Source organism: Camellia sinensis, chromosome 14 (genome assembly GCF_055761805.1).
Source record: "Camellia sinensis isolate YWXY chromosome 14, ASM5576180v1, whole genome shotgun sequence".
NCBI classification, from domain to species: Eukaryota; Viridiplantae; Streptophyta; class Magnoliopsida; order Ericales; family Theaceae; genus Camellia; species Camellia sinensis.
Genome location: NC_138974.1, coordinates 61,204,396 through 61,221,306, shown reverse-complemented (window position 1 = coordinate 61,221,306; position 16,911 = coordinate 61,204,396). Strand labels below are relative to the sequence as shown.

Here is a 16,911-nt window from a genome sequence, read left to right as displayed (position 1 = left end):
ATTTTAATCGGCAAAAATGTTATGTTTTTGTCTACTAAATTTTTAGTAGGCAAAAGTCTTTTTATTCTTCAGCTTTTGTTTTTAGCTACGAAATATTTTAGTCGCCAATTGTTTGATTTTTTTTTTGCTACAAAACTTTTAGTTGCCAAATGTTTGATTTTTTTTTTTGCTACAAAACTTTTGATGGCCAAATGTTTGATTTTTCTTTTGGCTACAAAGCTTTTAGTCGCCAAATGTTTGATTTTTTTTTTTGCTACAAAACTTTTAGTTGGCCAAACTATTTTCCCAATTTCTTTTTAGCTACTAATTATTTAGTCGCCAAAAACATAATCTTATGTTTTATCACAAAATTATAATTTCTCCACAACCTATCTATATTCCATGCAACTTGTAATACGTATGTAAACAATAATACATATACTATCAATCATGCCACAATCTGCATCCGTATACAAAAAATGAATAACTTTAAATGTCAAAGTTCATACAAACCAACTATTGTCCAAACTAAAATAATAATTCCATACAAAATATAGAATCATACAAAAATCAAAGCCCTCCGCATACAAAAAATACTTTCACAAAAGCAGAGGAAGACATAGTTAGCAGCTTTCACAAAAGCAGAGGAAGACATAGTTAGCAGGATTATACAAAAGTGTCAAGTGTCCTCCATAAACAAAAATGTAGACTATCCACAAGTCCACGCCAAAAGCCATCTACAAAAAATAAAAAAAAACAATTGCATCCATTACAAAATATCAATTCATTCAGACATAGGAAAAATGTTGTAATAACATGCATTTAAGGTAGAGCAATCTATAAAAATATTTTTTTGAAATACAATCATATGTATGTATCATGAAAAAAAAATTTCAAACTTGATTTGAATTTACAAATAATACAATTTTTAGGAGCATACATCTTCATAAATAAATTTTTATGAGTAGAATGTTTTGGTGGTAAATTTATTTTAACTTTTTTTCATTCTCATTCTCCTAATCAAAGTAAAATGATTGAGTAATCTACGGGATTATCTCCATAACCATATCATGCTTTCTTAATACGTTTACCACCCAAATGAGCACCGTGTACGATGAAACAATGGCATCATTTACAATGAAAATGTTGAACATTTATTGGATGTCAAACTCTCCCTTTTTCGAATAAGTTTAAGCTGTTTCCTGCTCTAACTCCCAAACTACGTGTGCTAATGACATTCCGTCTATTGTCAAAAGTCCTATATGTCATGAGGAAGCTAGCCGTGACATCCCCACGGTGTTTCCGGGGCTGTTTCGATTTTTCGCTTCCTTAATGCCCTTTTTCGGTTAAGCTTACGGCATTTTTGGCTCTAACTCCCAAGCTACACGTGCTAATTACATTCCATCTATTGTCACAGGTCCTATTTATCATGGCAAAGGTGGCCATGACATCCGTACGGTGGTTCAAGGGCTGATTCGCATTTTCGCCCCCTTCACGCCCTTTTTCGGTTAAGTTTAAGGCGTTTTCAGCTCTAACTCGTAACCTAAACGTCCTAATTACATTCCATCTACTATCATAGGTCATATTTTCCATGGGGAAGGTGGCCGTGACATCTGTATGCTAGTTCAGAAGCTGTTTCGCATTTTCGCCCCCTTAACGCCCTTTTTCGGTTAAGTTTAAGGCGTTTTTGGCTCTAACTCCCAACCTACACGTGCTAATTACATTCCGTCTATTTTCATAGGTCCTATTTTTCATAGGGAAGGTGGTCATGATATCTGTACGGTGGTTCGAGGGCTGATTCGCATTTTCGCCTCCTTAACGCCCTCTTTCGGTTAAGTTTAAGGCGTTTTCGGCTCTAACTCCCAACCAAAATATGCTAATTACATTCCGTCTATTGTTACAGGTCCTATTTTCCATGGGGAAGGTGGCCGTGACATCCCTACATTGGTTTGGAAGTTGTTTCGCATTTTCGCCCTCTTAACGCCCTTTATCGGTAAAGCTTAAGGCATTTTTGGCTCTAACTCCCAACCTACACGTGCTAATTACATTCTGTCTGTTGTCACAGGTCCTATTTGTCACAAGGAAGGTGGACGTGACATCCGTACAGTGGTTCGGGGGCGGATTCGCATTTTCGCCCCCTTAATGTCCTTTTTTGGTTAGCTTTAAGGAGTTTTCGGCTCTAACTCCCAACCTAAACGTGCTAATTACATGTCGTTTGCTGTCACAATTCCTATTTGCCACAGGGAAGGTGGTCGTGACATCTGTATGCTGGTTCGGAAGCTGTTTCGCATTTTTGCCCTCTTAACGCCCTTTTTCGATTAAGTTTAGGGCGTTTTTGGCTCTAACTCTCAACCTAAACATGATAATTACATTCTGCCTATTGTCACAGGTCTTATTTGCCACAGAAAAGGTGGCCATGACATCCCTACAGTGGTTCGAAAGCTGTTTCGCATTTTCGCCCCCTTAACGCCCTTTTTCGGTCAAGCTTAAGGCGTTTTTGGCTCTAACTCCCAACCTACACGTGCTAATTACATTTCGTCTATTGTCACAGGTCCTATTTTTCATGGGGAAGGTGATCGTGACATCCGTATGGTGGTTCGGGGGCTGATTCTCATTTTCGCCTCCTTAACACCCTCTTTCGGTTAAGTTTAAGGCGTTTTCGGCTCTAACTCCCAACCTAAACATACTAATTACATTCCGTCTGTTGTCACAGGACCTATTTTCCATGAGGAAGGTGGCTATGACACTTGTATGCTGGTTCGGAAGCTGTTTCGCATTTTCGCCCACTTAACGCCCTTTTTCGGTTAAGTTTACGGCGTTTTTGGTTCTAACTCCCAACCTACACATGCTAATTAAATTCCGTCTATTATCACAGGTCCTATTTGTCACGGCGAAGTTGGTCGTGACATCCGTACGCTAACTACCCATCTCTTCACCAACCTTATCATTGACCTAAGACTATCACACTCCCATAAATTTACTTAATTCTACATGCAAATGCCCACTTCAGGACACAAAATGCAAAAGGAGTGGCAACCTTAGATTGCCTCCACTCAATTCAACACGGTTCAGGTTTCATTAAAAGTATAGGTAATTCAGCTCAATTACTCCTCACAAGGTCAAAACAAAAGTACAAAACCCAAAAAGAAAATAAAGACATGGACCAAGCATGTGATATTATCGACTTAAACTATATTGAAAGGCTTCAAGCAAATTGCAAAAGATTTGATACAGATCAAAGATTAACTAAATGGACCAAACACGTGACAAAGTACATAAACTATCTTAAAAGGCTTCAAAATTGCATATGGTTTATGAAAGATTAATCACAAGGACCAAACATGTGACAAAGTATCGCATAAACTAACTAGCCAATAACAACTATCTTGATTTTCATTTCTCCTTCAGAATGTTTAAGATGATGCAATTGAAACTTACATTAAGTGACCAAAGTATAAGGTTCTTTCTGTGCCAGTAATGATGATTTCCAGTTCCACAACAAAAACTCATCTCTAAACCATAAGGATGCTCGACCTCCTAATACTTACATTGCTATGATTAATAACAAAAAATTACCAAAAAGATATATAATTATCTACACAAAAATAAGGAAAAGATTTTCCCACCTTTATGTTTGAACAAGGCAACTTTACGACAATTGTTTCCCTTCATCCTTTCCATATATACTCTGAAGTTCACGAGTAGCAGCTAGGAACGATTCTGAAGCAGAGAAAAAAGAGTGCATGTAAGCAGGAAGGCATTGTATCAAAACATATTGAACTGTCACTCACTAGTAACTAAACCAAATAACTTGAATTACCTTTCCAAAGATGGAAAGATTTGTGTATGTTGTTTAACAGTGGGCACATTTTCCTCATATCCACTTTGGGCTAAAGCTGGATGGTAACCAGTAAGCAAAGTTGGAGCATTCAAATGCAATAGAGGGGACTCAAAAACCTAGTGGATTCTATTAAAAAAACAATGGTACGTTGCGAATAAAATCAGTTTTCTCTATGTATAACACGCGTAAATCTGAGATTAATTAAGTCTCCTAATCAACCTTATGTATTCCTCTACTTCACTTGTATTCTGTGAAATGACTGAAGGGTTTTTTTTTCCCCCTTAAATATTATTAAAACACAATAATACCCACTTCATAAAAAAAATTCAGGACACAAACTCGATACCTTATGTAGTGTAGGTTGAATGATCCAGCTGCTGTTGAGTGACAATAAGTGTAGTGATTGAATCACCTGCATATGTAGACAGAGCATTATATATAATCAGTTTGGTTTCTAAGAAAATTGAGCAAAAGAAAGGATAGATTCTTCATAATCATTTTGTCTTGCTAATTCTAGAAAATATAAGGATAAAAATAAAATTCACCCATATCTATAGGAAATTACCAGAATGTAGCATGTAATGGTGGATTTGTTTAGTGTCTTTCCATTTTTTTCCCTCAGTTTTCTTAGTAGCCAAACGGAATCTAAAACGAATTCACCCATATTTGTAGGAAGTAACTAGATAATAGGCATGTAATACTGGATTTTTAGTTTCTTTCCATATTTTCACTTAATTTTCTTGGTAACCCAACAGAGTCTATTTCTGTTTATATGAGTAACAGATTCCAGAGAATGTGGAAGTAATAATTTGGTGTTTTGTTAATTTTTTGGGTTTTGAGTTGGAGTTGTTTATGCTCAACTAATTATTTTGTATTATCTGTTAGGACTTAAGCAGACAAAATGATTGGATCATTTCTTACTAGAGGACTTGTGTATGTCGCTCATTAATTTAGGGCCACATACATTATATATTAAACATTTGCATATACACACACAACATTATATATACACACAGCATTATTATACATATCCATACAGCATTATATATATACACACACATTCACCTGCATATATTACACATCATGTTTGAAATTTATCATAAATTACAACCCCAAACACTAAATTTTGAATAAACCCTAAAGCAATAATGTGAAAAAATGGGGAAACAGAGCAAGGGGGATAGAGAGAGAGAGAGAGAGACGCCCATACGTGTACAAAGCATTATATATACACACACACATATATTAAACATCATCTTTCAAATTTTTAATAAATTAGAGGCACATACATTCAAATTTGAGTAAACCATAAACCAACAATGTCAGAAGAGGGGGAAACAGAGTAAAGAAGAAAGAGAGACGGAGGGAGAGAGAGACTGTGTGAGAGAGCTCAAGTGACAGAGAGAGACACGCACGGACAGACCATGAGCGAGCTCAAGTGCATAAATGTATGGTGCAGGCTAGGTTTGTTGGATCAATAAGACTACAATTATTAATGTTATGTTTGGATTATGATTTTTGATAAAAGTTTGGAATGAAAAGGAAAGCAAAATTGAGTAAAACATCAACTTATGTTTCAGTTACAATCAGGACAACCATCTACCCTGCATCTTTATCCAACTATCAACCAATTCTAATGTATATTTCCCAAATATGTGCCAATATAAGCAGGGTCCACTTCAGAAATAGTTAGGTACAGTAATTCAAGTAAAAGCAGTGCCTCAAAACAATCATCTCAAGTACATGGCAACACCTTTATATATTGCATCACTAATCTATACACCATACTGCACAAATCCAAAAACTTAGCTTGTGAAAACATTAAATATCTTATCCAGTGATTCACCCGAATAATAAACAAATAATACTAATAGTAACAGAAACAGAAACAGAAACAAGACTATGTAATAACCACAAATTTTAAACATATGAAATTAAAAACTAATAATCAAATTGTGGAAGTCATCCAACCTTTTTTGGATTAGCTATGGACAAATTTTGTTACAACATTGAATACTGGATATCCACAACTGGCTTTGATGGTTTTCCTTGTACTGAAACAAACTAGAAAAGTTAAAATTAGTATATGGAGACAGGTATCTTCAATAGAAAACAAGAATGAATTCAGCAAAAACAACTGCTGAAGTCCACAAAATACGTTAGTGTACAACTAAACAACTTACTAAAATATTATAGGCAAAATTATCAAGCAAATGAGGGAAGTCATGCTCACCAACAGTGAGCATCCCATTTCATGAATCCAAAGACCTATAAAATGCAACAAAAAAGATCAAATAGATTAAATTTCATAAAAACATAACTGGTCATCCAAAGACCTTTAATGTTTCGATCCAAACCCTGGAAGTAGATTCAGATCATAAAATAAGAAGAAATAAAGAGATAGGAGATCCGAGAGATAAATGAAGAGAACGAAAAGATTACCAGATAAAGAAATTTAGGGAGTTCGTACCGTTGGAGGTCTCTTATTCAGATGACCATGGCTATTTATAGAGCGAGAAACAGAGCGAAATCGAGAGAGGAATATCGAGAGCAAAATCGATATATATATAGAGAGAGAGAGAGAGAGCAAAATCGAGACAGATTTGGGAAAAGTTTTATATGATTTGGGGATACGGCAAGTGAGAGAGCGAGAACGAGAGAGAGCGCGAGACTGAGAGAAAGAGCGAGATATAACCTAGTATTGCGGCAGTGGCAGTGGTGATTTGCAACGGTGGCGATTTATGACGGTGGTGGTGGCAATGTGCGACGTCGAATGCTTCCCGATGGTGAGCGCCTGTGGTAAGGTGAGGTAAGGTGAGGTGAGATTTGGTGGTGACTGATTGTGTGTGTGTAAGAAAGAGAGAGAGAGAGAGAGAGAGAGAGAGAGAGAGAGATAGTGTTTTGTATTCCTTAACAGAGAAGAATACCTGGGAGGGCGCCAATAGGTTTTTATTTTCCCACTAAAATTTTGGCACCTTTGGCGACTAATTTCAAATTTCGTCGGCAAAAATGTAAGTAATAACAACTAAATTATTTAGTAGCCAAATCAACTCAAATGGAGACTAAAATGTTAGTCGCCAAAACTCAATTTACAATGACTGAAATTCTTTTTTGTCGCTGAAAATAAACTTTTGGAGACCAAAATTTTAGTCGCCAAAGGTAAAAAAATAATTTTTTATTTTCTATTTGGCGACTAAATATTTTAGTAGCCAAAACTCAACATACGACGACTAAAATTCTTTTTGTCGCTGAAAATAAACTTTTGGCGACCAAAATTTTAGTCGCCAAAGATAAAAAATAATTTTTTATTTTTCATTCGGCGACTAAATGATTTTAGTAGCCAAAACTCAATATAAGGCAACTAAAATTCTTTTTTGTCACCAATTCTAGCAATTTTTAGCGACTAAATTTTTTTTTAGTCGCCAATAACCAATATACCCCTACTAAAAAAAATTAGTAGCTAAATATTGTACTTTTGCCAACTAAAAAAATTTTTAGTCGCCAATCCCATTACTTTTGGCGACTAAATTTTTTTTAATCGCTAATTTAGTCACCAAAGGTGCATTTTGTTGTGGTGTAATGTTGACATAAATGTGTGGAGGCCTCAATTGGAAGTTAAACCTAGGTTTCAGAGAATGTATGTATGCCATGGTGCAATTAAGAGAGGGTTTCTATCTGGTGTGTGACCATTAATTGGGTTGGATGCTTGTTTTTCTGAAAGGGCCTTGCTAAGGGCAGTTATTTGCAACTATTGAATGGGATGGAAACAATCAAATGTATCCAATAGCTTATGTTATAGCTGAGGCAGAGTGTAAGGAGAGCTAGACTTGGTTTTTACACAACTTGTTACAAGATATTGGCACAGTTGAAGAACATGGATGGACATTTATGACTGATCAACAAAAGGTAAATAGTTTTATGTATTCCTTATGTTTTCAAATACTCTTATCATTATTTAATTTCTAGAAGAATGTTGTCAATTAATTGTTTGGCTATGTTATCTGTTTTTTGTTACAGGGACTTGTTCCAAGCTTGAGATTGGTATGCCCTGAAGCCAATCACAGGTTCTGTTTCAGACATTTGTATGCAAACTTCAAGAAATTGTTTAAAGGGAAAGAGTTGAAGGATTGTGTTTGGAAGGCAACAAAATCATACACAAGGGTTGAATGGGAGAGGCACGTAACTAAGCTGTATGCAGTAGATAGTAAGGCATATGACTGGATGATGAGAGTGAACCCAGTCCAATGGTCTAGGCATGGGTTTAGTCCAAGAACCAAATCCAATAGGCTCCTCAATAACATCTCTGAATGCTTTAACTCATGGATGATACAAGCTAGGGACAAACACATCCTTACCATGATGGAGATGATAAGGAAGGCTTTGATGGTGAGGATACATGAATGTAGGGACAGCATGCTAAAGTACAAAGGGCCCATTTGTGGAAAGATACAATACAAAGTTGAAAAGAAGAAGTTGAAGTCCAGAGTATGGACACCTACATGGTCAAGAGGTGCTGAGTTTGAAGTCAGACATGGAGAGGATGGGTATGTAGTGAACTTAGAGAATAGGACATGCACATGCTTGAAATGGAACCTCACTAGAATCCCTTGTCCCCATGGGGTAGTTGCTATATTTTTTCAGAGGAAAGGGTTGAAGATTATGTTCATGCATATTTCAAGAAGGAAACTTTTTTGAGGACTTATGAGGCATTGATTAATCCAATGAATGGGCCAGATTTGTGGCCTAAAACAAGGTGTGACCCTCTTCTACCTCCTAAGCTTAAAAGACCAATTGGTAGGCCTTCCAAACATAGAGTTAGGGACCCAGATGAACCTAAGAATCCATACAAGTTGCAGAGGAGGCAGTCTACCCTAAAATGCTCTAAATGTGGTTGTTATGGTCACAATCAAAGGACTTGCAAGGTTCCGGTGAAAGGAAAGACAAGTGGACCTTCAGGGAAATCCAATAATAGCGTAAGTATTCCATTGAATGAAAGTAAATAAACATTATGTTAGTAATAAATTATTAATGTTAATAATTACAAACTTCTTTTGTAGACATTTATGGGCTTTAGGACAGCTGCATTATTTAGGGAAGAGGGGAGCAACCAAGCAGCAGTAAGTGGTTTTCAATCTAGGAAAAGGCCAGCAGCAGTAAGTGGTGTTGAAGATTCAACTGATGGGCAACCAAGGAAGATGACAAGATCAGCAGCAACAGACATTGGCAACAAGCAAGGAATAGGCAGCCAGTGTAGTGTGAACAAGTGGTTTTGAACATTTTTGTAATTAAAATAGGGTTTTTGCAATATTCATGGGGTTTTTGGAATGTTCATGGTTTACCTTACCTTACTCACCACTTTTGTAATTAAAATAGGCTTTTGGAACAATTATGTTGTACATATGGGTTATGAAACCTTGAGCAATGCTTGTATGGTAATTATCCTTCAATGCAATGGTTGAATGGTTGAAACCCCAATGTTTGGTTGGCTTGAATTATGTTCTAAGTTCATTCATGAAAATAACAGGTTCTTATGCTTATGTCAAACCAGGTTTCATATGCTTCTTTGGTTGGCTTGCTTTGTTGTGGTTGTTATGGTTATATGAAACCAGGTTTTATATGGTTGTATGGTTATCAATTTTGACCATGCTTGTATTGCACATGAATGATAAAACCATTGCACCATGCTGAAGCGAGGGACAGCATGTTGAAGCTAGGGACAAACCATTACAAAACCGTTGCACCATTACAAAACAAAATCATTTCACAAACCATTTCAAACCAAACATTTTATTTACATTTGACCATTACAAAACAACAACAATGCACAAAGCATTTCCCCATTACAAACCAAACACAATTGACATTGCCATTGTTCAACAAAAGCATTGTAATTACAAAACACATTATGGAAGTAATGCACCAAGCCAAAAACACATATTAACAATTACATAGCAAGCCTAAACACTATTTTGGAGTACAAATAGTCCATTCATAAGCAATGTAGCAATCAAGGCAATGACAAGCCACTTCTGTCGTGCACGATAACGTTGAACAGCATCCTCTAATTGTGCAACCTCATTGACACATTCTTCTAGTGCTGCAACCTTGTCCACCAACTTCAGTAACACTTGTCTACCACGAGCACATGTGGGTGGATTGTACCAGGAAAAGTAACCACTAGCCCCATTTTTCTATAATTGCAATCAAACATAAACAAATGAGCAATTGTTTTTGAGTGAATCTTCCATAGAGTTGTTATCTTCTTCGAATTGAATATATTACTTATTCTCAATTTTCTATAAATACTGATAGATTGCTAACTGACTTTACTTGAAACTTGTATACACTTACTCCATAATTAGGACAACCCAAAAACCTCCTAGCAGGATTAGCATGAGTCCACAAAGTTCTGATCTTCGCTCTTAACCCACAGCTGCAACGAGTCAACTCACCCCAATTGTTCCCACCCCAGCTATTACCTTCACTCATTTTTGTCTTTCACTTTGATGGAATAGAAAATAGTTTGGATGAATATGGAGAGACAAAGAAAGTCAACAATGGAAAGAAAATGAAGGTCAACAATGGAGAAAAAAGAAAGGGGAAAATCGTAAAAAACAACCAAAAATGAAACCATTTCTTACCTCTGTCTTAGAGACCAACGCTTTTTGGAAAATCAACTATGAAATTGCAGTCTTGCTTCAATGCGTGGCTTCAATCGCGGGTTCATGGAGCTGTAAATAGCAATGAAGGGGTGTGTTTTGCCCTAACTAGTGAAGATTAGGGAAATTTTGGCACCCAAATCATTCTTCCGTTAACTACTAGAGATGGAGATGGACAGGGGGATCAAATTGCAACACGGGTCGAATGGTAGGGCACAAATTGTCACAATTTGCAAGGTGGGGTTTAATTTGAAAAAGGCGCTAAACCCTGGGATTTTTTATGTAATTTCCCCAAAATTTAAATAACAAATAACTTGCTAAATAAATATTTGAACAACTAATTAGGGAAATTTAAATTCTCACATAGTCAAAGTTTAACAACAAAACAAAATTTCAAATCCGCATACAATATTACAACAACTTTATAACATTTGTAATTACTAATACAAAGATAATAAAATTTTATTTTGCTAGATTTTTTATTTCAAGTTAGCAACGGTTCTATACTAGCAACGGCCCCAATTTCGGCTTCAGTCTCTTCCTTGTCATAATCTGGCATAAAATGTCAGGGCAACAAAATATATGCCATGAGTTTTGCAACACAGTAAGAAAACACAACCAACCTACCATTCTTTTTAAGAGAAAATAATCAGATAATAATCATGACAATTAAGAGAAAATGACGGAATTAATAGCATGATGATATAACAACAATTTAAAATAATTTCAACAATTTTATTAGTTTAGGTGACATTCAAAATCTCACCAAAGAGATTTTCTTTCCAACCACTAGGGATGGCAATATCAACCTGGCCCGACGGGGACCTGGACCGTCCCGTCCCGATAAATAGGGTTTTTCCCGAAAATTATTCCCCATAGGGCCGGGGACAGGGATATGCTCCTTGGCCACGGCCCCGGCCCCCCCCACCCCGAAATTTCCCCGATGTAGCCCCGCCTCTATGCCTCTTTAGCTGTATTATATAAATATCTGTTTTCATCTTATCTTCTCTCTCTCAACTCTCTCACTCTTTCACTCTTATCTTCTCTCTCAACTCTCTCACTCTCTTCACTCTCTCGTTCTCAACTCTCTCTCAACACTCTCGTTCTTCTCTCTCTCTCATAGCTCTCTCACAGTGTCCGTCATGGATACATCACCACCACCACCGCTGGCCCCGACCCCCCTCTCTCTCTTCTCCTCGCCTCAGTTTCTCTTTCTCTCTCTCCACTTCGTCTCTCTCTATTCTTGAGCAGAAGGTCCGTCTCTCACCACCACCGAACCCACCGCCACAGCCACAGCCACCGTCACCGTCGATCTCGCCATAAGAGCCTGGTCATTGGCGTCGATGAAGGTGTGCCAAATCTGTTAGATCTGTACTCAGATCTGTTAGATCTGTCTTCTCTCTCTCTCTCTCTAATCTGATGTTGTTATTGTTGATCTGTACTCAGATCTGTGTTGTTCAGAATATTTTTTTTTTAATTTGTGTTAATTATATATTGATCTGTTATATATTGAACAAAATTGATCTGTTAGATCTGTTATATATTGAACAAAATTGGTTTGTTGATTTGTGATATATATTGATTAGTCAGTGGTTTGTTGAACAAAATTCGGAAAAAAAAAAAAAAAAAAAAAAAAAAAAAAAAGCTCGAGGATATTTCGGGGTCGGGGAAACCCGATCCCCGTTAGGGGACGGGGACAGAGACGAGGACGGGAGGGTGATGGGCTCCCCCGCAGGGGATCGAGGGCGGGGGCGGGGATTTTGTAATCTTCGGGGATCAGAGATAGGGGAGCAGTCCCCAGCTCCGCCCCGGCCCGTTGCCATTCCTACAGACCACTGAGCCATGGCCATAGTTAATTTGGAAACCCCCCCTTAGTCAAATATTCAAGAACTACCAAGGATGCCCACACCCAAAGTTATATATCCAAGCCGTGGCATTCGTGGTTTGCCCCAAGGGAACGGTCTGCCAGGGGTATGTAACCTCCTTGCGTGCCACTCACACATCCACCCTTATCCCAAAACCAAATACCGATAAGGGTTCAAATAAATCTCGTGCCATGTTAGGGTTTCGCAACACAATTAATGTGAGAATTCCCAAAACCGGGTCTCACCCTGAACAACCGGTATTAACCATCAATTGTTAACTTTGTATATTCCGTTAATCATTTCAATTAGTTTTTATATTAATCACAAATAATTCCAATTTTTAATCACAAATAATGTTATACCAACTCATTAAAATTCCCAACATAAAATATTACACATGTCACACAATAATAAATCAATGTACAAAATTTAAATAAACAATTAATTTAAACCATGGTATTAAATAATAATTTAGATACAAAGAAAATAAACCATAATCACACACATGCATAGATTTTTAATTTACAAGATTAGACTAGCATAATATTAAATAAACCACAATACACCCATACATGGATTACTAATATACAATATTTAAATGAGTTAGACCAACAAAATAATTAATTTTTATCCAAATAATTAATTGAAGTAATGATCTTAAACCTGCCCAGAAATTCTCAAGATATACCTTAGGTAATAAAAATTATAAATAAATTATTTATGCAATTCTAAAATTCGTGAAAATCTACAGAATATTCAATAAACATGTTTAGGTCATTTTTTAGAAATAATTTCCCAAAAATAAGTTATAAATAATTCTGTAAAATTCCCAGAAATTTCATGACATCGATTTATCACATTTTTTTAAATTAATTCCATACTTAAATTCATAAATCAATTCCATAATCTAAAAATTTATTATGAAACTAGACTTCTCAAATTTTATTTTTTATTTAGAAATTACCATATTTTATTTAATATAAAATTTTTGATAATTTTTCAAACACATAGTAAAATTTACCTATAATTCCAGATTTGGTTAAAATTTCGTATAAATTCGTACAAGACTCAATAATTTTTGAAAAAATTCCTGGATGAAGTAGACATCAATATAAACAACTTTGTAGAAGAAATAATCTCATAAATTTGAATATAAAATTGTCTAAAAATTCATACAACTTTCTGGCAGATTTAAATAGGGCCAAATAAAATCTTCAATAATCTTTTTAATGGCATAAACTACACATGCAAGTCCAAATTCCACAATATTATCGTGATTTTAAGACTACCAATATCTTTAAATATTTGATATACAAATCATAAATTTACATACAACTATAATTAAAATTCTATCTACAAGTCTAGTCATTTTATCATATGAATATAATCTAAAAATTTCAACAATAAAAAAAAAAATGAGAGGGTTGAGAAGGTTTTCTTACTTAATAATAGAATGATGAAATGGTAGAGGATAGCTTCCTTAATCTCCCACTCTTCTTCTTTTCCTAATCAACTTAATTGCTGCACAAATTTCTTCTACTTTTTTTTTCTTTTTCTTTTTTTTTTGCCTCTTTTCTCCTCACTTATTCGGAGGAGTAAACATACATATATATAGATGAATCAAGCTGAGCCTTCTCTCTCTCTCTCTCTCTCTCTCTCTCTCTCTTAATCATCATTCTATCTAATCATTTCATATATCTCAATTCCAAGAAGCATGATGGAGTTATAGTCCCTATATGGCATGCATGCAAACATGTGGCATTCACTACCACAGAAAATCTGAAATTTCAGATTTTTTTTTTTTAATACACTAAGGTTTTTAACTAAATTATTTAGTAAAGATAATTATCATGTTGAATCCTTATTGAAATAATTTATAAACAATAAATATTGAATACACACCAGATTATTATTCTTAATAAGTGATTGAATTGGGTTAATTTGAAACTAACTTATACACTAAAATATATTTTTAGATAGACTCTGGGTAAAATTAATTTATTCATTTATTCATTTATTTTCTTTTTGAATAATTAAATGCGGGTTCTCACAGGTTGGGTTTCCATAGATACCCACAAGGTAGATTATCTATTGTCATCCCTATGCCGAACAGCCTCCAGCACCCAACCGGTGAGGCGGCGAATCTATTTTAAGGACATTGTCAAGTACAGGCTTCAGTTTGCCTTCTATTGCTATTTTATTTATGTATTTCTGTTCGTCTACTTGTAATTTTGAGCATGTTGTTATAGTCTATAATTCAAATATAAAATATTAATTTATTTGTCCTACGTAATCCCACAATTTATACAATAGATATTTGTACCCCTATAGCCTTTCATTTGCACCCCACCACAAACACATTTGCACCCCTCATATGTTAGTAATTTTTTCTCTCTTCTCCCACCTATATGTAATTCTCATAGGGAGAAATTGTAACAACTCAAATTTTTAATTATTCTGTATAATTTATATTAATATTATTTAATCTCAGTTTGAAAAATATATAATTTATTATATATTATTATTTTGTAAAATAATACAATTTATTAGTCAAAGTGTAAATAAATAAGTCTTGAGAAGTTTGACTTTAGTTTAGATAAACTTGAAGTAATGAAGATTAATAGGGATGCGACACGTGGCAGTTTGCTTGGGCATCACGAATTGAATTTGTATAAATCGGAGAGAAGTTGACTCAGTAAGAAAGGAAAAGAAAAGAAGACTAGGAAAGAAAGAAAGAAAAAGAAAAGGGAGAGAAAGGAAGAAAGAAAGAAGAGAGGAAAGAGAAGAAAAATTAGTGGAAGCTAAGAAGATCTTTGATAGTAGAAAGAAATAGTAAGGTATTAGAGTTAAGGTGAGTTATATTATACCTTGAGTTACCAAAATGTATTTTATTTATATTTTGGCTTACCAAGATCTATTTTATACAAGTTATGTTTTATTATGTTTTATAAAGATTTCAGTTACGTGAATTATTTTATGAACCCTATTTGCTTAAAAGGAAACCCATGGATATGTTTATTTTACTTTTAAAGAATATTTGGCTATGACCTTATATGAAAATATGATTTGTGAGTACCACCACGGGAGTCTCATGCCTTGGGGACTTAAATAACTATTGGCTAGTGAGTCACATGCCTTAGGAGACTTAAATAACCATTGGCTTAGTGATTGACCACTTTGTGGTCTAGTGTTTGTCGTGGATCCATTGACCAGTGTAGTGCTTGGCACTTAGTGATGTACCGTAATTATGGTTATATAGTGATTTCCGTATTACGTATTATATGTTAAATGATCTCCGTATTATATAAGATGCATTTTAATATCAAACTCTTTTTGGCCCAACTAATTATTCATGGTGAATTTTATATCTTATACTCCTAGTATAATATTTCTCACTCTGCCATGAGCTTATAGTTTTTTTACCACTTTCAAGTGACATGTCGAGACCAACGTGTGGGGTAGGCACAAATCACTTTTATTGATGTATTTTTTTTATGTAAATATCGGCCTTTTTGGTCAATACATTTTGTAATAAAAATAGACGCTCCAATGATTATTTTAGTACCTTTATTTAAATATTTCTTCCGCTTGCGTTTATTAATTTGTTTAAAGATTTGGCCGGAGGTAACCTCGATTACTGGCCATCATGATGCTTAACCCTTGGGTACGGGGAGCGGGTCATGACAAATGGTATTAGAGCAATGGTTTATAAAAAAAAATAAAAAAAAACATTATTAGAGCATAGGACACATGCACATTTAAGAAGTGCGATAGCGGGTAATTAGTACCTAAATATTATATTTAGTTCGTCGATTTAATTATATTATAATTTTCTATGATTTTATATATATATATATATTAAATTTTTTTTTTGTGCATAATTTGTGAAGGATATTAGATACAATTTACGAATGAAAAAGAAAACAAAAGACGTCAAACACCCACAAAAAAATTATAATATAATTAAATATACATAAATTCTAATTTAGTATTCAAAAAAAAAATTCGACTTTTTAAAAAGTGGGTTCAAATTTTAAAAATACTAATTTTGAAATTATTTCCAATCAATGAAAAGTTCATCTCAAATTTTTTTCAACTCTCACATATGATTCTGTCATTGTGGTCTCATTTTATTTCCATTTATTTATTTTTATCGTAAACAATACGAGTGAAAAGTTTTTAAAGTCACTCATTATTTCTCATTTTGACCCAAACTAATTTTTGACAAGTAAACAGTGAGTGGTTTTTGGTAAAGTTTTTGTTTTTGAGGTACTATTTTCTATCAGATTAATCATCTAATATATATTTATCAGAGTGCGCAACGGATAGCTTACATATAACAAATTTTGAGGACGAAATTTTAAAAGGAGGGAAGATTGTAACAACCTAAATTTTTAATTATTCTGTAGAATTTATATTAATATTATTTAATCTCAGTTTGAAAAATATATAATTTATTATATATTATTATTTTGTAAAATAATACAATTTATTAGTCAAAGTGTAAATAAATAAGTCTTGAGAAGCTTGACTTAGGCCAAGTTTGGCAACATCAAAATAATCTATT

General features: G+C 34.6%; 1 protein-coding gene and 2 long non-coding RNA genes across 3 annotated transcripts; 1 reads left to right on the top strand and 2 right to left on the bottom strand.

Annotated features, from left to right (window-relative positions):
- Nucleotides 1-448: 448 nt before the first annotated feature.
- On the bottom strand, nt 449-3,946 carry LOC114310375 (uncharacterized). The gene is made up of 3 exons (XR_003646109.2): nt 3,800-3,946; nt 3,606-3,699; nt 449-716 (listed from the first exon to the last, which is right to left on the bottom strand). It is a non-coding gene; the product is annotated as an uncharacterized LOC114310375 (long non-coding RNA).
- Nucleotides 3,947-4,109: 163 nt separating this feature from the next.
- On the bottom strand, nt 4,110-6,167 carry LOC145806762 (uncharacterized). The gene is made up of 3 exons (XR_014350250.1): nt 6,054-6,167; nt 5,792-5,874; nt 4,110-4,232 (listed from the first exon to the last, which is right to left on the bottom strand). It is a non-coding gene; the product is annotated as an uncharacterized LOC145806762 (long non-coding RNA).
- Nucleotides 6,168-7,708: 1,541 nt separating this feature from the next.
- LOC114310445 (uncharacterized) lies at nt 7,709-9,093 on the top strand. Its single transcript, XM_028256420.2, has 4 exons — nt 7,709-7,726; nt 7,838-8,364; nt 8,445-8,793; nt 8,878-9,093. The coding sequence occupies exons 1-4, from the start codon at nt 7,709-7,711 to the stop codon at nt 9,091-9,093; spliced, it is 1,110 nt and encodes a 369-aa protein (XP_028112221.2).
- Nucleotides 9,094-16,911: the final 7,818 nt, after the last annotated feature.

Bases quoted from the DNA above. Each gene is read 5' to 3' on its own strand.
- LOC114310445 (XM_028256420.2), top strand. The intron at 8,365-8,444 runs GTATGTAGTGAA...CCCATGGGGTAG, and splicing joins GTCAGACATGGAGAGGATGG to TTGCTATATTTTTTCAGAGG. The intron at 8,794-8,877 runs GTAAGTATTCCA...CTTCTTTTGTAG, and splicing joins CAGGGAAATCCAATAATAGC to ACATTTATGGGCTTTAGGAC.